Here is a 25,511-nt window from a genome sequence, read left to right on the forward strand (position 1 = left end):
TAGGTTTGCTCACTCCTAGCCTCTCTGAACGACGTAAACTAGACAAGCTTTCATAGCTGCTGGTTGTTGGCTTCACTTGCTGAACATTGTTTTTGGTGGAAACAGGTTCACTAAGAACAGCAAATCTATTATACAGGGACACCTGACGGGGTTCAGTCGTTTTGGGGTGCCACACCTGGTGCATTTGGGAGGAATTTGTCCCCATTGCTCTCCAGCTTCTGAGTCATTCTGTTTGGGAAGCTGGAAAGAGATTAGGGAGTGCTTAGTGTCCTGACTACTACATGGCTGATGGAACTGTTTGAAGGATGGCAGAGTCTGATTCTGATGGTCCAGCTCCCTCTAGCACTCCCTTAGTCCGCAGCCTTTCAAATTCTTCCTTCAGCTCAGCCACTAGACAGAGAAGGTCACCCACTCGCTCACAGCAAATACAGGTGTAGTCCCTGCAGTCTGCCATGAGAAGTGAGAGACTCTGGCACTCCTTACAGCCAGGAGTCTGGATACCTGCACGTTTATGTGGGACCTCTGTCTGGGTTGGCACAGATCTTTTGGAAACAGTTTTACCAGATGTTGTGACCATCCCTGATCCTGCCTGCGTGACCTAACCGGAAGAGATTTCCACAACAAACCCATGTTGTGTCTATTATGCTGTTAAGCAAGCTTCGAGCTGTTTACTGCTTCTGATGAGATTTTTGATTCAGTATACATCATCTAGTAACATTTAACAATTTCATCTGATTTATAACAAAAGTCTTTGTTAAGTTCAGATAGCTGGACTAATCCTGTTCTCTGTTAAACTTTTATCCTCATTAGAAGCCTAGACATTTTAAGGTTTTGAAGGATTTGCTCTAAGAATCAGGTGAAATGCGTCTGGTCTAATGGATGTATGTGAACAGTGTGATTTTCATAAGATAGCAATCTTTTACTGCCTTTCCAAAATTTAGATAAATTTACTGTGTTTCTCTACACTGTGCATTCACTGTCCTATTCTATGAAAAATCTCAAGACTAACACATTTTCACAGCTGATAGTGTTTTACAGTTGCCACATGAGATGGTTTTAAGACTGTCTTTAATTTTTCTTCTCACAAAGTTTGAGCAGAGAAAGTGAAAGAATGTAAATAAATCACTATTGGGTGTAAGAAAGCAAAGTAATGATTATTCTAAACACTTCCATTGCAGAGATAGAAATGTTCAAGAATCAGTACTCAAAACAAGGTCAGGTAAGACTCACAGTCCGTCTTCTCTCAGTCTGTCTGCCTGCTTCATTTCCTGGCTGAAGATAACACAGAGCTGCATAGTGACCTTGACCAGCTACGTCTAACAGCCTCTCGGCTTTCATTGGCTTTCTTCCCTCTTTGCTTTCTCTGTGGGAGGTGCGGGGGGGGGCATGGGAGGGAGGCCCTTTGGGAAAGAAGCACAGCCCCTCAAGGGGGGCCAGGGGGCTTTGTTGTGTTTTTCTGTTGATTGTACATATTTGTAAATGTTGCGAATAGTGTGTATTTCTACATATTCATTGCATTTCATCATAGATTGTAGTTTTGTCCTGTTAATACAGCTTCATTTTTTTCCACATTGAGTTAGCCTGGTTATTGTCAGTGTGGGAGGGGGATTCCTGTTCTCACACTGTAACACCACAGATTATCCTGACTCTCTGATATCAGTAACCTTAAGAATAGGTGAAGGCTGCCTGGCTCACCAGAGTTTATCATGACCTAGTCACATACCAACTAAAGACACTGCTTTTAAAATTTAATTTAATGAATTTAATCCCACATGCTGTGCTGAGTTTTCCTGCCCAGCTTTAAGAGCAGAACTTCCTCCAATTTTTAATCATTTTCTTTAAAGGAATCCATGCAGATAAATGTTAAAAACAAAAAACCCAAAACAAACAAAAAATCTGGTCCCAAAATTATTGCACAGCAATATTGGTACAGCCACTATTTAACAAGAATAATGCTTTTCAACTAACTTCAAAACTAATGAGCAAATTAAACACTAACAATTGAGCAGGTACAAAATCTTACAGGCTGCTCTCGCAGCACCATGCCAAAATCATCATATACTGTACAAGGAAGTTGACCTTGATTTGGTAGCTATAATGAATTTTAATTTGATAATGCTTCTAATATTCTATACAGCAAAGGCTATTCTTGTTTTAAAATTAATTTGTAATTTTCTGAAATTGTTTTCAAGAACAGCCATTAGGAGAGTACTAAGAGTGCCGTGACATTTCAAACTCAAATCATACCTATTCATTTGTATGTGGCCCACCAGTTATAGTCTGGTAGCTACAATTGATAATAAGCCTTCCATTGTAACAGTGGTATTACAGTCCCTGTCAGCAAAAGCTTTTTTCTTAGGTCCAATCATAGACATTATTTGTTAACAGAATTTCCTCTCCTGATTAATTGTTTACATTTAACGATTGAATGTTCATGAAGATTTGCACTTGAAAACATTACATTAAAAAACATTAAGGTAAGAAAAAAAGAAATATGTATTTTCCATTATTATACTTAGATAAATACTTAAGAACCAAGTTTAATACAGAATCTCAGATGCATTAGCCATAGAGGGAATTGTCTTCTGTGGGTGAAGGAGCACATTCCAGACTGTTACAGTGTGGTGGGCTGAAATTCCCCTCCCACATTAACCATAACCAGGCTAACTCAGTTCAGAAGCAAATGCAGCTGTATTTACAGGCAAACTACAATCTATAATGAAATGCAATGAATATGTACACATATACACTATTCACAACATTTACAAACGTGTACAATCAACAGAAAAACACAACAAAGCCCCCTGGCCCCAGAGGGACCACACTTCTTCCCTCCCTGCTTTCCCCAGATCCCACCTGGCAGAAGGAAGAAAGCCAAGAAGCAGAGAGGCTGTTAAACTTAGCTTGTCAAGGTCAGTATGCAAGTGTGTGTCCCAAAGCCAGCAGACTGCCCAGCAGAGAAATGCCAGACAGAAAGACAGAGACTGCCTGTACTTTGAGTACTGACACTTAAACATTTCTCTCTCTCCAATGGAAGTGTTTAGAATAATTATTATTTTGCTTTCTTACACCCAATAGTGATTTATTTACATTCTTTCACTTTTCTGCTCAAACTCTGTGAGAAGAAATTAAAGGTATAGCCTTAAAACCACCACACAGACACTTGATGTCTAAAGTCTAATTTATGCCCTTTAAATTTACCATATTTTGTATGGAATCTTTTAGGGGTTTGGGTTTTTTTTTTGGTGTCTGGGCATGATGCAGTTTGCTTTGTAATAGACTATTTTTTGCTCAATAACAACAACATAATAATGACATGAAGTATTCAAGCAGACTGAACAACTGTATTGGACACTTAGATTTACCTAGTAATTGTATTTGCAAAACTGCCCACTGAAGAGAATGGGAAGTATCTGCTGTTATGGTGAGTGAGTTGGAAAATAATTTTCCAAATTAGCAAATACTACCTTTAGTTATCAGGCTTAGAAAAGAGCAGCTAAAGAGTCTCTTTGACACACAGTAAAACTGCATGGAAGGTGCCTGTGCAGGAGGACATCCAAAAACTTACGGGATCCATGACGTCTGTCCTTGTACCATCAGTTACAAAGAAAATACATGAAACAACATCAGGGTGAGAAAAGCAAAAATTAGTCTTAGCCTTGCACATGCTTTAGCAATGACCCACACTGTGCACATACGTTTGAAACAACATCCTTTAGTATGGATATGCCTTTTTACACCAGTGATAATTACAGATTTTTCATTCTGAAAAAATGAAACTTGTCACTTGAAGGATAATTTTCTGTAATCTCCATTCTTTCCTCTTTTAGTAAATACAATCCCAGAGACTGAAATACCCACACAGTATAGTTTCAATTTCAAAACAGACTGTTTTTGCAGCAAGTGCTACCTATGCCCAGAGTTAAAACAGAAAATTCTTATTTCATTAAAAAAAACATATTGTTCCTACATATAAGACTTTCTCGATGCACTCTCTGGCACTGTCATTGGCAACATAATCAACAACCTGGTCTTCAAACATATTACACATTCTATGTTCTATGCTGGGACATAGACATCCCACCACTGGAGGCAAGACACCGCTTTGGACAGATTCATGGTCTAGCCTGCTTTAACTGTCTTATTTTCAATTCAATTAATAATTTATTGGGTGTTTGGTGTTTTTTTTTTTTTTTAACATAATATGAACAACAGTGTCAACTTCTCTCTTAATAGTCTACATTTTTTCTGGTAACTCAGTTGTTCTAGACAGATTTAATTATTCCTGTTGCAAAGGATGAAGATGAAAGGAACCTACTGCTTCAATAGCCACATAATTTACCTCACTTTCAGTCTTTTAAAAGTTACAAGTTTCATTCAATATATTTTTACAACTCTATGTACACAAATGGACAAAGACAGGTACATTGAAAAGCTGATTCATTCCATCTCTCTCAAAGGTCAATTTTGGACAAAACTCCAGAGATGCTTTCCTCTTTTCAGCACTAACAAAAGAAACTTACATTACTACTAACAACGATGATTGGCTTTAAAATTACTAAAGAGAAGAATCTCAATCCAGCTGCTTAATTACTAGTGTGTAGCTACATTAAATTAATTTCTTTTGCTAGCTCAGACTCTTTTCTTCAAGCTTCTGATCTCACAAACATTTTATTTTTTTTTTTGACAAGAAGAGCCACATAAAAAGGATAAAAAGTTTGTTCCCAGTTATGAATAGTAGTATATTTTTAATCAATACTATTAAATTCTTTTCTTGGTTGTGGAATAGTGAATTGTGGAATATGTATTCTATACAACTCTTGCTACATAGTTAGAAAACCCAACAGATACAATTACTTCCAATAAACACCTTCTTTTATACAACTTGTTATGCAGTTTATCATCCATTGTGAAATCCTCAGTACATCTGGCTCTCAGCCCCTTGCAAATGGACTGAGATTGGGATGGCTTTTTGATTTTTTGCAGGGAGTATGAGAAAGAGATTGGCCTAAGATTCTTCTGGTTGTTTTAGATCCAAAATGACACAGCATGATGGCAGACACAAATATGTCACTAGAGACTAATGATGGACCTATCCCAGAATAATTATCACAAAGTTTGCTCTTTATGATTGAGACAGCATGCTCTGGTTGACATCATAAATTAGCAGACCACTGCCCAAGACAGCTGTCACCCTGAGGATGGTACATTCAGTGACAGTCCTGGCATTTCCTTGTGTTTGATAGTATTTCCTTTGGGAGATGCTATTCTGTGATAGAATCCCCAGTTCTAACACAATTGTTTTCTGAACCTGAATGCTATTTCTATGCAACCTTCAAAATTCACTTTACATCAATTCACGACTAATTTCTCTTTGGAAAGAAATACTTCTGTAATAAATGCTTTATTTCAGAGAGCTGTCATATCACTTCTCAGCAGGCATGTCTACCCCTATGCATTTACTTTTTCATCAGTAAGACAACTTATCTCGGAATCTAAGAACTGTATCTGTTGTTATCACTGCTTGTTATCTGAGTCACAGTAGTACCTTAGAGTCCTCAAAGTGAACTAGGTCTTCTAGTTCTTGGCTATGAAACACGCATATTCAAATGATAGACAGGCTTTTATATTGATTCTGACAATTCCAGTGGGTAAATCAATGAATATTGATAGAAAAATGTTATTTAAACTTTTTAAGGTTGATATTTTTGTCTTCGCTTTTCCCTTTTTTCCCCCAGCCTATTATGAAGTGTCATAACATTCACCTATAAATTCAACAGAAAATATTTGGGTCTTTTAACCTTCTTGATATAGCTGAATGTAGATTATAATTATCCATTTCTGCAGTATCACACAAGCATAAAATACAATAAAATCACTTTACCAGCCCATGAAGATGTACTAATGATCCACTCAACTACTAGCAACATTTTAGGAACCACTGTTAACCACTATCAGAACAATGTGTCTGAGTGAAGTCACACACACACACACACACAAACCCAAACAAACAAAAAAGTGAAGTATTTAATTAAAAAAAAGATTGAAGAGAGGATTACATAATCATCCTACACTCCGTTTAGAGATCGCCATCAGGCTTGACCCTTATGCACCTGAGCAGATGCCAAGGAAAGATGCGTTGGAGCAGTTGCTATAATACTGAGGGCTATGTTTGTTATGTGAAATTCTAAAGCCTGGGTAAAATTTGAGTTATTTAGCCAACTGGCAAAGCACACAGAAGTGTTTTTCTTCAAATGACTGTATCATCAAAAAGCTAACTGTGGTAATTTACCCATGAAAGAGAGCAAAAACAGTCGTAAAAGGGAGTGTCCTCATTAGAAGGGATTGAGTACATGAAAGGGACCTACAGGAAAGCTGGAGAGGGACTTTTTATAAGGGCATGTGGTGACAGGACAAGGGGCAGTGGTTTTCAACTAGAGCAGAGTAGATTTAGACTAAACATAAGGAAGTCCTTCACTACGAGGGTGGTGAGACACTGGAACTGGTTGCCCAGAGAAGCTGTGGACACCTTATTGCAGGAAGTGTTAAAGACCAGGCTGGATGAGGCTTTGAGCAGCCTGGACTAGTGGGAGGTGTCCCTGCCCAATACAGGGGTATCTAAGCTAGATGATCCTTGTTTTCCTTTCCAATTCAAGCCATTTTATTATTCAGTGATTGTAATTGTAAGTAATCATACCACTCAGAAATTGAAAAGGATAGTACTGAAAAGTCACTTGAAATATCATCCTGCTTTAAAAACCAAAACAGCACACTGTTGTCCTCTTGTTGTTTTTGGTTGGTTGGTTTTGTTGGGGGTTTGCTTGCTTGTTATTGTTTTGTTTTTTGAAAGGCAACTTAGCAAACCCTTGGCTGAAAGGAGTTGCAAAGAAAATTAATGGAAAAATGGAAGCAATAGAGACTCAAAGTTCAAGGTCTGAAAAAATATTACAAAAAACCACAACACTGGAGTGCAACTTTATGAACAGAGAATGTCATGTCAAAATGCACAAGAATGAGAATGCTTATATGATATGAGAGACTCATCGATATCATTCCCTGAAAATACAGATGTAAAATATAAAGTTAGATTTATGGCCCAGTACTATCGGTCCTTATTATACATTAATTTGTAACATAAAACCTTCACACATAGGTATCTCAGCAAAAGTACTCTTTTTCTAAAGCACAAAACTGTAAGCAAACAACTGAATAACTTAATATTTCTGCTTAAAACACCAAGCACATATGGCTCTGGAATCAGGCAGTTGGAAACTTAGAGAAGCATATGTGAAAGACAAGTGGAAATACTATACTATCTTCTGTTTTACATGTATGCAACTTCTCCCGTGTTAATGGGTGATAATCACCCCATCCTTATCAAGTCATGAATGTGCCCCAAAATGTGAGCATCTGTTTCCAATTACCTGGTTTTTGTTGACTTGTCTCAGTCATAAAGCTATATAAATGTACAGTTCCATTTCTAAATAAAAAATGTAGTAACAATGCAATTGCTGTGCTTATCTATTTGCCAACAGCTGTTGCTTTGTGGCTGGTTCTTATTACTTACTTTTTGAAAGATATTTGTTAGCTGACATCCAATAAGCTTTTATAATAGCTATTTGATTTCACTTTTATTAAAAAGTAATGAGAGATTAAGGAAAATATACAGTTGTGCTATGTGTTTACACAAACTGTACATCTTAAGGATTCTTGTCAATTTAAGATTTAAGTCGAATGCTTCGTAACAGGTTTAATTCTGAATAGCGATTTCATTAAAATTATAAATGTGTGATTTGAGAACAATGTTATGATAGATATTTGACAGAGGAGGTAGAAAACAGACTAGGATTACCTAAAGCATGAAGAAAAATAAGTAGTAGCATATCATACAAAGACCTTCTCCATATCGAGGAAGCTATAGCTATACAAATTACTATTGTATCCTGTAGAAAACCTTAGTTGGGTATTTCTGTAATATAAATGAACAAAAAGGGACAAGCTCAAACCTACTACTCAGTTCTTAAGCAGTTTTTGAAAGTCTGCATCAGCTTTGGCCAAATCTCTATTTTGAATATTTGAATTGCAATTGATAAAATATATTTGAATGTTAGAAAAAAATATATCTAAAAGAGATTAAACAACAGGTTATTATAGAAGAGTGAGACAAGCCTCAAGAAAATGAGCTTTTTAAGTCTCAAAACAGGGAATTGCTGGAAGATTAACAAAAAGATGCTTCCAAGGTACAGTCTTAAGGGATAATAACAGAACATTAAGCTTAAAAGGAGAAAGAGTCTTGTGAAAGGGAGAGACAGATCCAAGGTGTCATCAAAATGAAATGGGTTAATAAACAGACTTCTAAACAGACCTCACAACCAGGGGTAGCAGTGTGAAGTGGTATCACATGTGGGTAAGTTGGGTGTTATCAAAGGAGAGCAAGAGCTTCAAGGGAATGGTATCTTCCTGCCTTCATCTGTAAAGTTAGGAGTGATGAAAATACTGCCTTACTTTGTTGCTATTCTGTGTATAAGACCTGACTTACATCTCACAAGGTGTGTGAGTTTCTTGACACTAGCCTGCCTACATCTGAGCCTGCACAGGATCGTAATAAAGTTGGTATCTTGTCTCTGTGTGTACAGCAGACTTTGCACACTGAGTGAAGAAACCATTTTTTGGACAACACAATCCTATATAATTGCTGGAAAGATGATATATAGATCAACTTTCTTTGTAATTTCTTTGAAAGTTTTGAAGCTAGATTTAAGTAACTTAATGACTTAAATGACTCAGAAGCCAACAGAAGTGTTAGTAGGTAGATAAAATATATTTTTGTCTTTTAGACAAGACTGAGGTGAAATCCAGTGACCTTTGTTAGAAAGGAGATTCAGGTTACGCCATTCTAATTGTCTAAAATGGCCTTAAATCCAAGAGACTAAAAACATTTTATCACATTAACCTACTTAATGCCTATGTTAACAATAGTTCATATTTAAAATTTTTTCCTTTTGTAGTGAGAAGAGCTATCAATAGAGCATCAGGAATTTTTGCTGTAAAATAATGTCCTGCTATCACACAGAATCACAGAATATTAAAGGTTGGAGGGGACCTTGAAAGATCATCTAGTCTAACTCTGCTGCCAGAGCAGGATGACCTAGAGTAGATCACACTTGTCACTCAGGTAGGCAGATTTGTAACACCATGAATAGAAAAGCAAGTGCCAGCTATAGAAAAAGGTAGCCACTGGCTTCACCAAATGTACAAAACAACAGAATGTATTTTGTTTCTTCATATTTTGCTTTCTGTTTCAAAACAACTTTTCCAGAATGCATCCAGAATCCACATGGCTTGGCTAATGGCTATCCTATCAGACAGTAAACATGACACACAGGTCCATATTGAGCGATAACTGTTGTCACTCAATATGCCAGGTGTTGCCCATTGATCCCATATTTCAGCTTCCCTTTGTGCATTCCTATAGCCCAGCTGGATTATCACAATAAGCAGAGCTCAGTCAGCAGCTCAGTCCAGTGATTGCTGTAAGAGGTTGTTCATCCTCTTCTCCCTTGAACATACTGGACATGGCCCAAAGGGCAGGGACGTCATTGTCAGCTATGTTCTACCTCAGGCTTCAAAAAAAAAAAAAAAAAAAAGAGAGGTTGTGATGCTCAGCATGCTCTGACTGCAAGCTGGCTGTTTAACACAACACTGTTAGGAGACCAAGTTAAAGGTATATTAGCAAATACATGCATTTCCATTGCAGCCTCGTGCATTATTGTTTTGCAATAATTTTTGTAGATTATAAAAGGTTAAACTTTGGCTTAGATAGGAGGTCCTTGTGGTGGGTGGGGAACTGGCTGACAGGATGTACCCAAAGGGTGGTTCTTATTGCAAACAAATAAATTTCGTATAGTTTGAATTAGTGTTTTGATTAATTAAGACCTCCTGAGGTGAAGACTGGGGATATATTCCATTAATATATGTTTCATGGAGCTGTATTTTTCACAGTCTTTCCCACACTTGTCAGTTGTCTTTTTTTCCTAGGCTGAAATGCCCTAATCTTTATTGTTTCTCAGATTTTCATACTTTTGAGTATGTGTGCTATCTTTCTCTGGAGCTTTTTCACCTATTCCATTTCTGAAATCACAATAAATTTAAAATCAAGCCAACATTCATAGCATGGCCATAACACAGCTAAAGTCTCCCTTCAGTGCCCCCCCCCCCCCCCCCCCCCCCTTTATTCCTTTCATCATAATTCCTAACACAGCTTCTTTGTCTGCTAGAGAGTGCCAAGACAGTCTTTTCAGAGCACTATCTATAAAAGCATCAAGATTTTTTTCCTGTATGGACTTTGGTAATTCAGAACCCTAAAGTTCAAATCCTTTTTGCCATATGCCTTACCTCATATATATCTGCTGATATAAATCTGCTGGTTTATTAGATATTCAGCACACTGCAATTCTTTCCCAGCTGTTTGTGTTGGTAGGCTTGAGAAGGTACATCACCAGCATGTTGTTGGTCATTCAGCCACAACCTGCAAGTTTTCTCCTAACAGCTGCCTGAACAGCTGGTGATACGTTTATATTTACACAGTCTATTTCTTCTTTCTAAGCATTTTGTGCTTGTCTGCACTGAATTTCACCTAGATTTGATCTTACCTATCTGACTAAGCCTTTGGAGCCCTCTCAGACTCTCATCCATGTACTTTGCAAGTACTTCATATTTCATCTAGTAAATCAAGATCTTCATACAAACTCACTGAATAAATCCTACTGGACATTAGAAGTTTGCTATTTTCTAAAAATACATAAATTTGGATCAGCTGGATTTTTGATTTTTACTAACTTAATCTAAACTACACTCAACTAGTTCACTTGCAAGATCCCCAAGGGACAGTACTAGATGCTTTTCTACAGTTACACAAAATTCCAGCATTTTCACCAACATCATTCCATTAATTCCATTCCACCAACATATTATTCCATTAATAATGGTTGAACATATCTTGTCTTAATGCACATAGGCTGCCACAGTTCTTTTCCACTTAGTTGTGTGTTAGTTTCATATAAATTGGTTGTGTGATGAAACATTAAACTATCCTTGGTGTGAAAACTAAGGCTCAAATATACAACTAAGCTTGAAGAGTTTCCACCCTTCCACAAAGCCTCAAAGACCATTCCTGTGCATGCTTTTAGGCTATTGAAAACCCCAGGCAAAATGTTTTTACTTTGATTTATGACAGGTAAAAGTCAATATATTAAATCAGCTAAAAGTTACAATTAGGAGAAAGTATTTCTGCTATAGTAAACTAGGACTTACATTAATACATGGGGCAAAAACTCACCATGGCTGCTTTAGGAATTGATTCAGAACTAGATCAAACAACTGTTTCTTCAAGAGTGGCTTTTTGAGAGCTCTGAGAGACCTGTTTTATTTTGTGACTGTCTGAGGTCTCAGGTCTCATGAGAGGAGACTGAAGCTAAGGTATTTTTAATTCACAATGCAAAATGCTAAAGAGTTGTTACCAAAGATAAGATGAAATATGGTAACTCAGCCCTGTGCCTCAGCCATCAAGATGGCTGCTGTCCAATTTCTTCAGACAGTTTTCCCCAGCCTTTTAAGGACTGAGCTTTGCTTGGCTTTCACTATTTCTCTTGATCTACCCCATGGTATGAAAATACAGAAGATACTCATTAATTACTTAGACAATTAAAAGAAACTACTTAGTTGGTCACACTGATTTTTTTCCCTTCAACCATTCCTATTTACTTAACAACTGATGAATTAACTGCATTCTAACTGCAACAAATAAGGTACACTTCAATAGTAGCTCTCCTGTACTTGTTGTTACAACAAAGTTTTCATTCTAAACCACTTTATTACTGATCAAGTCACAATCCCTGAAAATATACAAAGCCATCATTTCTTCACTGGGCTAATTATGCTTATGATGTTCACACTGAGTTTTGTGTTCAAAAGCATCTTCTGTTTTCTTTTTAAACAAAATCAATCAGCACATAAATAATATCCCATGATAAAGACCTTTAAGAATGTTATTTCTTCAGTAATCCTGACTTGTGGAGAGGGTCACCAAAACTGAAGTAACCAACAAGTCACCAAAATTCATCATGCTTAACACCAAACTAAACCAAAAGAAGCTATCAGTAGCTCTGGCAATATCTTTATCATTTGAGTCATCATTTTACTGTCTACATGTGCCTAGCAGGGTTGACAGCTATGGCAAATTTTTTACTGTACTACTTTGAGATCCTCGCTTTTACACAGTTTCAGAATCTTGCTGAACCTTCTCTCCAAAACTAAATAAAGTAACTTTCGATGTCTAAAAATAATTATATTTACTCTGTTGTAAATAACTGTATTTACTACAGTTTCTCTAAATTTGCATATAATACAAAAATTGTGTTTTATTAGAAGTATATAGAGACATAAGAACACATAAAAATATATATCTATTTGATTTTTTTATGTTGTGAAAGACAGAAAAAAAATATTAGATGCAATAATTAAACCTGAATTCCCCCTGAATATTGAATATCATTTCCTTCTGTATTTTTGTTTCAATTGAAGAAAAAGAAGGGTTTCCTTTCTATTTCAATTAGAGTATATCACTTTTTTCCCAACCAATTAGTCTCCAATTAAGCAAATTCCATCTTGGAACACAATGTGGTATGCAGCATGGTGTGCCATATAATAGTGCATTTTGTTCTGTTTCTATGGACATGAAGAGACAACTAATATGTGAACATTAGTCCAAGTCCTAACTCCCACCACTGTGTCATTGCAATTGAAACATTTCCATGGATACCATTATAAAATGATGACTTGATTGGAAAATTGACCATAAACTCTATTTGAATTCAGGCCTATAAGAGAAATATTCTTCTTGCTTTGACTGATGCTATTCCAGAACAGAATCCTAAAGCACAAAGGAAATTTCAGATTAATTGAAATGTATATAGGGTTAAAAATTGGAAATGTTTATTTTTTTTATTTTTTCCTACTAGCTTTTGAAAGCTTTATTATCTCAAAATCTAACCCCAAAATCTCCCTTGAAACAGAAATATGACACATTTCTCGCTAACAAAATGGAATTACAATTTTTAAATTGTCAAACCAGCTAGTGAGGGACATTTTACAAGGGCTTATTGCAATAGGATGAGAGGGGAAGGATTGAAGCTTGAGGAAGGTAAATTTAAACTGGGTATTAGAAAGGAATTATTTACAGTAAGTGTGGTGAGACACTGGTACAGGTTGCCCGGGGTGGCTGTGGAGGAGAGGCTGAGGGAGCTGGGGTTGTTTAACCTGGAGAAGAGGAGGCTCAGGGGTGACCTCATTGCTGTCTACAACTACCTGAGGGGAGGTTGTAGCCAGGTGGGGGTTGGTCTCTTCTCCCAGGCAACCAGCACCAGAACAAGAGGACACAGTCTCAAGTTGTGCCAGGGGAGGTATAGGCTGGATATTAGGAGGAAGTTCTTCACAGAGAGAGTGATTGTACATTGGAATGTGCTGCCCAGGGAGGTGGTGGAGTTGCCATCACTGGAGATGTTCAAGAGAAGACTGGATGAGGCATTTAGTGCCATGGTCTAGTTGGTTGGATAGAGCTGGGTGATAGGTTGGACTGGATGATCTTGGAGGTCTCTTCCAACCTGGCTGATTCTATGATTCTATGATTCTATGGATGCCCCCTCCCGGAGGCGTTCAAGAACAGGATGGACAAGGCCTTGAGCAGCCTGGTCTAGAATGTGTCCCTGCCCTTGGTGCAAGTGACCTTTAAAATCCCTTTCAACTCAAATCATTCTATGTCCTTCAAAGGTAGCAGAGACTGGAATACATTCCCCTTTGTTAAAACATTATGAAGGAGAATATTATCTGGTTTACACATACAAATGAAACAGTGATGGTAGAATCAATCTATGAATTGGTGCAGCAGCATTTGAATTTCACCTCTGATTTTTATTTCCTCAGTATATCAGACCCCCTCTAATGAAGTTATATTGATCTGTACTCAGCAAAGACAAGCCTATATGGTGGCAAACAATTTACATAACAGAATAGTATGTCCTTCTAATATAAAAAAATGTCAAAATTCAGGCTTTTATAGTCTGATACTATATTAAGACAGGGTAATATATTGGGGAAAATGATGCATTATACTGGAACTCTATAAGCATCCTACATTAAATCAACAAAGCAATTCCCTAACGTGAAATAGCACTAATTTTCTTACTAGCTTGATTTTCTTAACAGATTCATATTTTTAAATTACATTATCAAAAATATTGTGGAATGGGATTTTTGTTGTGTTTTTTTTTTTTAACTGGAAAAGAATTTTCATCAAAGTTTTCATATTACATACTTCACTGCCCATATTGAAGTTTGGCTTTTCAAATTTAAATTCAACATATAACCTTATGCTTTCAAGAAAAAGTATTATATACCACACAAGCACATGAAGGACTTTAGATTACAATATTGATTTAACTTGAGGCTAATTATAGGAAAGCAACTGGGATAAAAGTTCGTCTTTCTTCAGGTAACTTTTTTTAGAAACTCACTAGTTTACCCTTTACTCAAAAAAAGCCTCTGTTAAAACACCAGTCAGATATCAGCAATGTTCTGATCACACATGGAACTTTACATCTGTTTTTTTTCCCACTAGAACAAAATCAAGGGAGACAATTTTTTTTATACAAGAAGTTGCACAATGTCTTTCATTCCATTCATAAAGAAATTTTCTCTTAAATGGCACAATTTCATAAAACTAAGGATAAAGAAATTCTGCCCAGTGGACAATATATAGAAGGCTATTTCAATTATTCTGCTGCAATATGAAACAAACAAATATATTCCAGACAAAAAGATAGAAAATATTCCGTTTAATGCATAATACCTAACAAATAGGATTAAGAAATAATTTGTATCTAATAAAATTCCTATCTTACTTGGCATATATACAATAGCCTTAGTTTATTTGTATTTAAAAAATAGTAACATTTCTTCCCTGAAAAAGTGTTTAATTATCTGCCCCTGCACATCCATACAGTACTGTCCTGTTTAAACAGTAAATATCCTGTTCTTATAGTTTATAAAACAAATACGACTTCGTGCTGCTATATTTATTGCTGTTACCTGGTATTGTATTTTATTCCTTTTTTCACCACTCTTCCATGATTCAGTATAGAATAAAAACACAGTGAGATGTTTTTCACAGCAAGCCTCTTCTCCCCCTTCTTGACACAGAAGTACAAAAAAGCTTAAAGGCAGCAAGCTCTAGATAATGAAACACTATACTGAAGAATAACAAAGTCTCATACCGTCTCCTTTGCTGTTTAATATCAATTGGCTTGTTAATAGCATAAGGTGATCCATGAATGTAAGCACTCCGGAATCTAGCCATTTTGTCCAGAGTCCAGTGCTCAGAACTGGTTGGCAAACTCATTTTATCCCAACAGAGGCAGCATAAGACTAACAGCTGAGAAGATGCATTCCTGAGAAAAAACAGGAGCAAAATACTACGCAATCAACTTCATCAAAGGACTCTGCTCCAAAGGAGCCAAACAATCCTGTGCCTGTGAAGCAAATGCTCCTCATCTCAGCAGCAGCTGCCACCCTCGTGGATGCAGGAAGCTGCCTGTGTATTTCCACCCAGTCATACTCCCACTAATTACTGATTAAGCAGATAAAGCAAAAAGTCATTCGGGAGCAGTTCCCCCCACTCCTGAACACTAATCTTTTCACTAATCTTTTTTTCCTGTGGAGACAGACAGTAAGCACAGCCTAATCAGAATAATGTCTAAAAAAAACCCCACAAACTAAATTTACTTTGAAGCAACAGGTAGCACAGGAGAGATACTTTTGCATACATCAGAAGATCACTGTGGAAGAAGATGTTCTATCCACTGAAACATTTGAAAAGATAAGAAACTTATCAGATTCGTAGTAGGAATATGAAATTTGTTCTACAAATTATTTCAGGATTTAATCTATATTGTGACAAAAAGCTGATAATATAATTTATGACGTTTTAGGAAGATTTATATTCTGTGCTATATTTCTTATTACATAGCAGAGCATTCTCCACTACTGTAAAGCAACAAAATGTGTATAACCTCAAATAAGAACTTGGGCTTTGGTCAACAAGAATATATGAAATTATTTTCCTCTGTTGTCGACGACATGGTGGGGGGTTTATATATTCAACTACTCAAAATTAATCGTGGGATTGCCTTGGTTTATGAAAGTGCATCTACTTGGCCTGCACTGTCTCAGCCTCTGTGTAATGCTCTTAGAGTTCCCAATTACAGAAAAAACAGAAAAGTAGTATTTCAGTGGCATTTTCACATACAACCAGCTATGAGATGATTCTACACTGCAGCATGAGGGATTTAGGGATGCAGAGGAGAACTATGCTCTATACAGAAACAAGCAAACAAACAAAAAGCTCTATCATAGAAAACTGAAAAACTAGCTTCTATGTATATAATACATAAATATTATAAGCATCTAAATCTACATGGGTAATATTAATCCTCTTGAATGGCTGGAACTAAATCAAAGGAGGATGGAAAGGTGGAAGCCTAGCAGGAAAAAAGACAGAAAGATAAAGCTCTTTGTGAAAATAGTGGACAGAGGGAGTGTTCCCAAAGGGGCTATACCCTCTACCTGGATCCAGTGAGGGTGGCAGCATTTGCCATTCCCAGGCTGCAGAGCATTAGAAAAAGAAAAAGAAGGGAGTGGCAAGAACTTGTTCTCAAAGTCTCAGCAAAAGCAGGTAGATTTAAACTAGGTATTAGGAAGAAGTTCTTTACAGTGAGGGTGGTGAGAAATTGGAAAAAGTTGCCCAGAGAGGTTGTGGATGCTCCCTCCATGGAGGTGTTCAAGGCCAGCTCGGATGTCCCCTTGAGCAACCTGGTCTAGTGGAAGGTGTCTCTGCCTATGGCAGGAGGGTTGGAAGTAGAAGACCTTTAAGGTCCTTTCCAACATAAACCATGCTAGGAATTTATACATCTATGAAAAAGTAGCAGGGATACTCAATAGAATGGAAAGCAGGCTGCCTACTTCTACCCTTGTCACTGTTAAAATTAACTGGAAAGAGAGGTTCGTGTATGATGTGACAAAAAAAGTTAAGATGCTAAATTCTAGGCACATATGTTTATCTTTTGTACTTTTGAAGGGGGGGAGGGGGAAAGGTAGTTCATTCTTTGAACAAAAAGGTAGTTCATTTTCTCCATGTGACACCACCCCCAATGCCTTGCTTGGAAAGAGCAGCAGTTTGTTCTGCACCCTTGGCAAGAGTCAAAGTCCTTGTAGGAATTTGTGAAGCAACAAAAAGGGCAGGCAGACAGTGGACACTCAGATACCTATCCTGTATCCTCTCCTTGCATCTAATATAACCTACTAATGTAGACTTTGAGGCTCAGCCAGCACGGATTTAGGAGGGGCAGGTCCTGTTAGACCAACATGATGTCTTTCTATGATCAGGTGACCTGCCTGGTGGATGTGGGGAAGGCAGTGGATGTAGTCTACCTGGACTTCATCAAGGCCTTTGACACCATCCCCCATAGCAAACTCCTGGCCAAGGTGGCAGCCTGTGGCTTGGACAGCAGCACTCTGTGCTGGGTTAAGAACTGGCTGGAGGGCCGAGGCCAGAGGGTGGTGGTGAATGGTGCCACTGCCAGCTGGCAGCCTGTCACTAGTGGTGTCCCCCAGGGATCAGTGTTGGCCCCAGTCCTGTTCAATATTCATCATCAGTAAATTTGCAGATGACACCAAGCTGGGGGCAAGTGTTGATCAGTTAGAAGGTAGGAGGGCTCTGCAGAGGGACCCTGACAGGCTGGACAGATGGGCAGAGTCCAGCAGCACAAGATTTAACACAACTAAGTGCCAGGTTCTACACTTTGGCCACAACAACCCCATGCAGCACTACAGGCTGGGGACAGAGTGGCTGGAGAGCAGCCAGACAGAAAGGGACCTGGGGGTACTGGTTGACAGTAGGCTGAACATGAGCCAGCAGTGTGCCCAGGTGGCCAGGAAGGCCAATGGCATCCTGGCCTGGATCAGGAATAGTGTGGCCAGCAGGAAGAGGGAAGTCATTGTGCCATTGTACTCAACACTGGTTAGGCCACACCTCAAGCACTGTGTCCAGTTCTGGGCCCCTCAGTTTAAGAAAGATGTTGAGTTGCTCGAATGTGTCCAGAGAAGGGCAACAAAGCTGGTGAGGGGTCTGGAGCACAAGCCCTACGAAAAGTGGCTGAGGGAGCTGGGGGTGTTTAGCCTGGACAAAAGGAGGCTCAGGGCAGACCTTATTGCTGTCTACAACTACCTGAAGGGAGGTTGTAGCCAGGTGGGGGTTGGTCTCTTCTCCCAGGCAACCAATGACAGAATGAGAGGACACAGTCTCAAGCTGCTCTAGGGGAAATTTAGCCTGGATGTTAGGAAGAAATTCTTCACAGATGTTAGGAAGAAATTCTTCACAGAAAGAGTGATTGGCCATTGGAATGGGCTGCCCAGGGAGGTGGTGGAATCACCGTCACTGGAAGTGTTTAAAATAAGACTGGATGATGGACTTAGTGCTATGGTTTATTTCTTTAGATCGTGTTGGATGATAGGTTGGAATTGATGATCTTGAAGGTCTTTTCCAACCCGGTTAATTCTGTGATTCTAATTCTGTGATTCTATATTAGAATTCTGAATCTTTTTAATTGGCATACTGATATATAATTTTGTATGCACAGTTATTGTAAAATTGAGCTCAAGTCAATTAACAGTCACTTAAAAGAAAGATGGGTGAATACTCTTGAAAAGATGAGAATGACTTACATGAAAACACCTGAAAATCAGTGTTAGTCTTTTTAATGTTACAACAATAGTATAATGCTACAGCTGATTCTATTTATATATAAGATATTTATATATAATTTAAAAATATATAAATAGATATAGATTAAAAATATATAGAAATATATTTATATCTATTTTTATATAAGATATCAGCAGTCAAAATCCTCTAGAAATTAATTCAGCTTTGTAAAAGAGCAAACTAAAACTAAATTAGTCTAATTTAAGCCTCAAGTAGCAATTTTCCAACTTGTGAATACAACTATAACAAAGAAAAAAAAAACTAAAAAGCAAACAACCGTAACATTTTTGCTTTTTTACCTATGAAAGAGGGTTTTTTCTTGGTTGCATTTTATCAGTTTGGGGAGTTTTATGCTTTGTTTTGTTTCTAAAATATAAAAAATAAAAAGCATTGAAACTTGTATTTCTATATATACATCAATGATCAAAGGAAGAGCAGGCAAAAGGTGGGCCTGCTGCTGAATGAGATGGGAGATACAGTAACTGATGATGCAGAGTTGCTGAATGCCTTCTTTGCCTTAGTCTTTACTCCTAACACCAGCCCTCAGGAACCTCAGTGTCTAGACGCAAGGAACAGAATTGGAGAGATGTGGACATTCCACTGGTCAGTCAGGACAGGGTTAGACATCTCTTACACTATCTCAAGACACACAAATCCATGGGCCCTGATGGGATGCAGCCACAAGTGCTGAGAGAGCTGCTGACACTGTTGCTGAACCTCTCTCCATCATCTTTGAAAAGTCCTGGAGGACAGGAGAGGTGCCTGCTGACTGGAAGAAAGCAAATGTCACTCCAGTCTTCCAAAAAGGTAAGAAGGAGGATGCAGGCAACTACAGACCAGTCAGGCTCACCTCCATCCCTGGAAAGATGATGGAGCAGCTCATCCTGGCCAAGAGAGCCAATAGGATCCTGGGATGCATCAAGGGTGTGCCCAGCAGGTCTAGGGAAGTTCTACCTCTCTACTCTGCCCTGGTGAGACCACGCCTTCAATAGTGTGTCCAGTTTTGGGCTCCCAAGTTCAAGAAAGACAGAGACCTGCTGGAGAGAATGCAACAGAGAGCCATGAGGATGATTAGGGGACTTGAGTATCTCCCCTGTGAAGAGAGACTGAGATCCCTGGGGCTATTTAGTCTTGAGAAGAGAAGACTGAGAGGGGATCTCATCAATGTGTATAAATATTTGAGGGGTGGGTGTCAAGCAGAGGGGACCCAGCTCTTTTTGGTGGTGAATAGTAATAAGATGAGAAACAAGTTCAAGCTTGAACATGGAAGATTTCACCTCAACATGAGGAGAAACTTCTTTACAGTGAGGGTGATGGAACACTGGAACAGGCTGCCCAGGGAGGTTGTGGAGTCTCCTTCTCTAGAGACTTTCAAAACCCACCTGGATGCATTCCTGTGCGGACTACCCTAAGTGATCCTGCTCTGGCAGGGGGGTTGGACCCAATGATCTCTTGAGGTCCCTTCCAGCCTCTGATATACTGTGATAGTGTGATATACAGAACAGATTCTTTGTTAATGAGGTGCAATGGATTCTTTTCATTTCATCATTAGTACACACACACAACTGGAAAATTTTTTTCTAGATACAAGAATTGATTTATTTAATTGATGCACTGAAGATTCTCCTCCGAGGAAGGAGTTAAAGCATTCACAGTGGCATGTCAGGAGTCATGTTGTGTGGCTAATGCTGTTAAATTGTTGCATTGCTGCTTCCTGTACCCCAGCTGGTGCATGCATTTTATTGGGAAATTTGTAGCAAAGAGTGTCCTCCCATCTCGTGGTCTGTGATCTGGGCCAACTGCAAAATATTTCCTACAGGTCTGAAGAGCCCACGGGACATGATTATTTTTATTTTTTAGGGGTAACAGGGTGGAACAATATAGCATCTGGATGTATCAAAATAATTTTGAGATAGAATTCAATTTTATGGCATCTTGGCAAAAAGTACTTAATTTTTATATTTTAAGAGCAATCTGATTTTTTCACTAAGATGTGGTTTAAGATATTTTGCAACAAAGAAAAATATTTTGAAGTCAAAATTTAAACAAGATAAGTATCCTACAGCTCTCACTATGAAATATTTAAGGTAGTATAAAACTAATATGAGGCTTTCCTTTGTAGAGCAATTTTGATATTTTTGGGTTGTTACACAGCTTAGATATCTCAAAGCTCTTGATATAAAATTGAAACTTTAATCATAGTTTGTGTCCATCACATAATTTAAAATTCAAGTGTTACTTAAACATCTTTACATTTACTGGTCTTACGAATAGTTTAAAAATACTTCTGCTATAAGATTGAACTTCAAAAACAGTTTTTATTATTTCTTTATTCATATGCCCCAAACTCCAGTTAAACAGTGAAGAATATAATTAATCAGAGCACATGGTGTGTATGTATGTGTGAATATTGTCTACATCAAATTTTTAGTGTCTGCAAAGAATTTAATTTGTGTTTATCACTTAAATAGCAAGCTATTAGAGACTAGTTACTAAAATGTTCCCTTGCTGTATGAGACATTTTATGTAAGAATTGAATTACTCACTACTACCTTTAGATTGCATTGCTATTCCAACTAGATGGCTTCAGCCATTACAAAGATCGGGCAGGTGTTCCCCACATTCAAACCCAAAGCATATGAGCCTTTTCTGGATTTATTAACAAGACCTTTTTTCCCCTTGTGACAGAGTTTCTTCTCAGAAGTATCCTGAATAACAGAAAAAGAATAAAAGAAAATTCCTGGCAACATGTGACAAATTTTTCTGATGAAGACATAGTCTCTCCAGAATACACAGTCAAGAAACTTCTCATGTATTCACAGACTGGACAAAGAGTTCCTCATCCTTCAACTGTTTTGAAGTTTTTCCCTTTATATTTAACCAACTCTCCTAAATACTGCTGTTGAGCAATCCCTGGCTGCTGAATGTGGGCAACAATTTACCTCTCAGCAGAAGAGCAAAAGAAATACAGGAATACAAACATTATTTCAATTGCTCTCCCCTTGACTGATGAATTTGATTGTCCCTCCTATCTTTTTGAGGATATATCTCTTCAAAACTGTACTGCTGATTTACTTACAAAGATTATTGCAGGAATTGTTCAAAATTTGTTCTTATATATTTAATAAGTGCTGAGCATACACTGACAGTGGTCTGGCATAGTATGGTATGTCTCAAAAAGTGTGACACAGAAAGGCAAGTCCCTAGCATAAGTGTCATACAAAAAAGTCGTGAATAAGAGCAAACACTTATACCGCTCCACAGTTTCAATAGACACAATATTGTGAGTTACATATGGGGATAACAAAAATTATATCAAACATGAATGATGAAAAAGACCATAGGTTCAAAAGAGTGAGAGAAATATTCACTAATGGCATATGCTTGGCTTGATTTTTTTTTCATATTCTACCCTTAAATTTGCTCTACAAAGATTAATCTGTTTATGATACATGTTCATTTAGCCCTGCTAATACACATTCTGAGTATGGGACTTCCTACTGCTGCCCTTGAAAACCCTTTATTCAATTGACTCCTACAGACTTTTTTTCCCTTCGTTCCATTAAATAATCAAGAGAAACTTTCGTGAAAACCTTCTGTTCTTACCCTTACATATCATAAAGCCATTAGAATAGCTACACTAGATCCACTCAGCTCAGCACCCCATTTGCAACACTGTCCAAGCAGCCTGCCTTTTGCTTTCTGTACATCCTAAAGACAAAATCAGGAAGGCTGAATAGATTGGATTTCAGTAATCATGTTGGAAAATAATATTCATATTGTTCTGACAGAAAAATTATGTAAGAAAGTAAAGTAGCTGAGAAATGGAAGCAATTAAAAAAAACCAGACTTTTTATTAAATACTGTCTTCAGTCATATAGTCAGTGTCACTGTATACGATGTCACTTATTAAAATACATTAATGACATACTGCTGTAGTTACACAGCAGAACAATTCTGTTTATTCATCTCTCCAAATGAACATCTTCCTTGAACATCAGATGCTACTACTATATTTAGAACAGGAAGGTAACAATACCAATGTTCTTAATAAATAGGCAAAATAAAGACATTTTAGAAAAGTTAGGTGCTGTAAATATGCATTGCTACCACTTTGGCCACATAGTATTAAATTTCTCTGTTCTGTACAGAGTAATAATCAAATAATTTCTGAACCCATTTCTTAGGCATATACCTATCTTCTTTTCACATGTATCATCTTTCATGGATTTATTTCTTATTTTGCCCAAACCATACATGTATCAACTTACTTGCACACTACTCATCAGGGCTAAATTAAAATTTGCAATGTACAGGTGAAACACTATATATCCCATTACAGGTTTCCACAGTCAACTAATTTTCAAGACAGGTATTTTCTATTAGAAATTGGCAGTTTACCAAGATTATAATTTCCTGTTAATTTTCAACTTTTATTAGTTGCTTCATTAATAACTCCATGAACAAACCAATGAATTATTACTCATTTTAACACTTCTATTGTCATGACTTTCTGAATCCCACAGAAACACTGAAAACAGTAGACATCTCTCCCCTGTACAATCTGACCACTACATTCTATAACATTAAAAAATGTAAAATATTGATCAATCAGTATTCATTATCTGTTCCCAGTGTGGGATGGACATCTTAAACCCTTTCTTTAAAAGGAATACAAACCAAAAACCCACAAAATGGCTTTCACGTGTCACACAAATCATCCATGAAAGAAAGAGAAGGAGGACATGTCCTGATTAGTTTGATGAAAACAAAAAATTTGAGTGATATCCTTTCCTGAAGACAAAGGAATCTTAAGTTCTCCTTTGTCTAGGAAAGAGAATAAACTTTTGCTATAAAAAAGGATGATGTAGTGTAATTATGGTATATAGCGTGACACTGGTTCTAATGAGCTGAGGTCTTCTTGCTCTGAGGAATTTTCTCAGTACATTGCTTGCAACACTGGTTAATATGATGTACTACTCTAAAGACTCAAGGGTTTCTCTTGGAATCAAACCTCAAATATCTTTTATTGTATTTTAATTAGAATCACTTGTAAGCAATTGAATGCTCCACAGTAATCTTGAAGTTAGAACTTCTCAGAGCTGAACGTGGGTGAGGATACACATATATATGTACAGCTGAGCTGCATGCCAGCCTGCCTTTTGCCCTTAGTCATACACTCCTACTGCTTTTGTTGTTTTGGCTAAGATGGTTATCTGAGCCCTGGGTGAACTGATTCAACTGGGTAAATAAAAGAGAAAGAACAAAGTAATGTTTTGTTACACTGACCATTTGAAGTTCTAGAATGAGACAAGTTATTCCCAAAGAGCACCAATGTCTTTCCATTAAGGATGCCCCAAATGCCATCAGAGGGCCTTTAGCCATATAGGTCCTATTCTTACTGCCTGATTTTTAGAAATATCGAACATTTTAATTTGTTGGAGAATGAATTTTGATGTTGATGAGACATTTGAGAAAAAAGGTGTTATTAAAAACAAAACAAAAAAACCAACCAAACCAACCAAAACCAACCAAACAAAAATTTTGAAAAATCAGGACCGTGGTATTTAAATTCAACACCCAAACTAATTAATGTATATTTCTGCCATTAATCTTCTAGTGTCCATTTTAGCTGTTCATGTTGATGTATACAGAAAATTTGTCAATGCCTTAGATATTGTACTCCTTAACATTTCAGAAAAGTGAATGTGAACAAAAGAACTAATGATTTTTTTTTTCTTTGCCATGACTCAAATTGTTACATAGACTTTGGAACTTAGCTGGGGGGAGGTTTTTAAAAAAGGTAAGGACTCTCCACAAAGAGAGTCCAGTCTGTCCCACTGCATACATGAGGGTAAGGATATTTATATAGATGGCAATTACATAGAAGAATATCATCAGTCCAAGCATGCAGTGTCAAAATGAAGCTTGTAAAGTAAGGTAATTAAATCCTTTCCAAAGTTAGAGTGTCAAAGTTTGCAACACAGAGTTTTAATTAATGCATTTTTAATGGAGTTTTAAGTATGTTGCAGCAGATAAAGAAAACTGAAAAATGGTGAAAATATTCACAGTTATGAAAACAGGGCAGAAATCATACTGCGTACAAGAAATAAAATCTCTTCTTCCCACCAAGATCTTGTAAGTGCTGCACTTCAAGATTTAACACTTCTCTTTGTGCTGGAACAGCTATATTGCATCAAACTAAAATACAGTATTGGATTCTTTTCCTTGTTTTCACCATCCCAATTCCTGATCTCTGCTGGAAATGAACTTCAGTCATTGCAGAGAAAATTGTGTGCTGATTTGCAACTGAAATCAGTAGAGAATCTTCTTTCACACAGAGGGACACATCTTCTGCATCACTGCATGTAGCATTGTGGCAGGTATGCCACCACGATTTCCTTTTAAAATAAAATAATGGATTTATTTTTCTTGTAGGAATTGTCGGGTAGGGCTTCCTTTCTCCTTTCAAACCACTGAAAATAACTACTAGTTAGTTGTTCTCTCTTCCTATGTAACGGATATACCTGCTCAATGTCTATTACAGATAAGCTCTCATTTCTATTGAGATAAAACAGAACCCATACCCATCTCATAGGAAATAATTCTCTTCAAAATGGCTTCATTATATGAAATT

The 25,511-nt window shown here is 37.4% G+C and overlaps 1 protein-coding gene across 3 annotated transcripts in view; it reads right to left on the reverse strand.

Moving 5' to 3' along the window:
• Positions 1-25,511, reverse strand: part of PDE4D (phosphodiesterase 4D) — a 423,549-nt gene that overhangs the window by 205,492 nt on the left and 192,546 nt on the right. The window contains exon 1 of one of the 3 annotated variants that reach the window (XM_054397843.1): positions 15,330-15,454. The exons of the other annotated variants lie outside the window; for them this stretch is intronic. Coding sequence (XP_054253818.1) covers positions 15,330-15,454 — 125 coding nt within the window. Of the gene's footprint in view, positions 1-15,329; positions 15,455-25,511 lie in introns of those variants that run through there. 3 annotated transcript variants of the gene reach the window in all.

The sequence above is a fragment of the Indicator indicator genome, chromosome Z, assembly GCF_027791375.1.
Source record: "Indicator indicator isolate 239-I01 chromosome Z, UM_Iind_1.1, whole genome shotgun sequence".
In the NCBI taxonomy this organism is placed as follows: Eukaryota; Metazoa; Chordata; class Aves; order Piciformes; family Indicatoridae; genus Indicator; species Indicator indicator.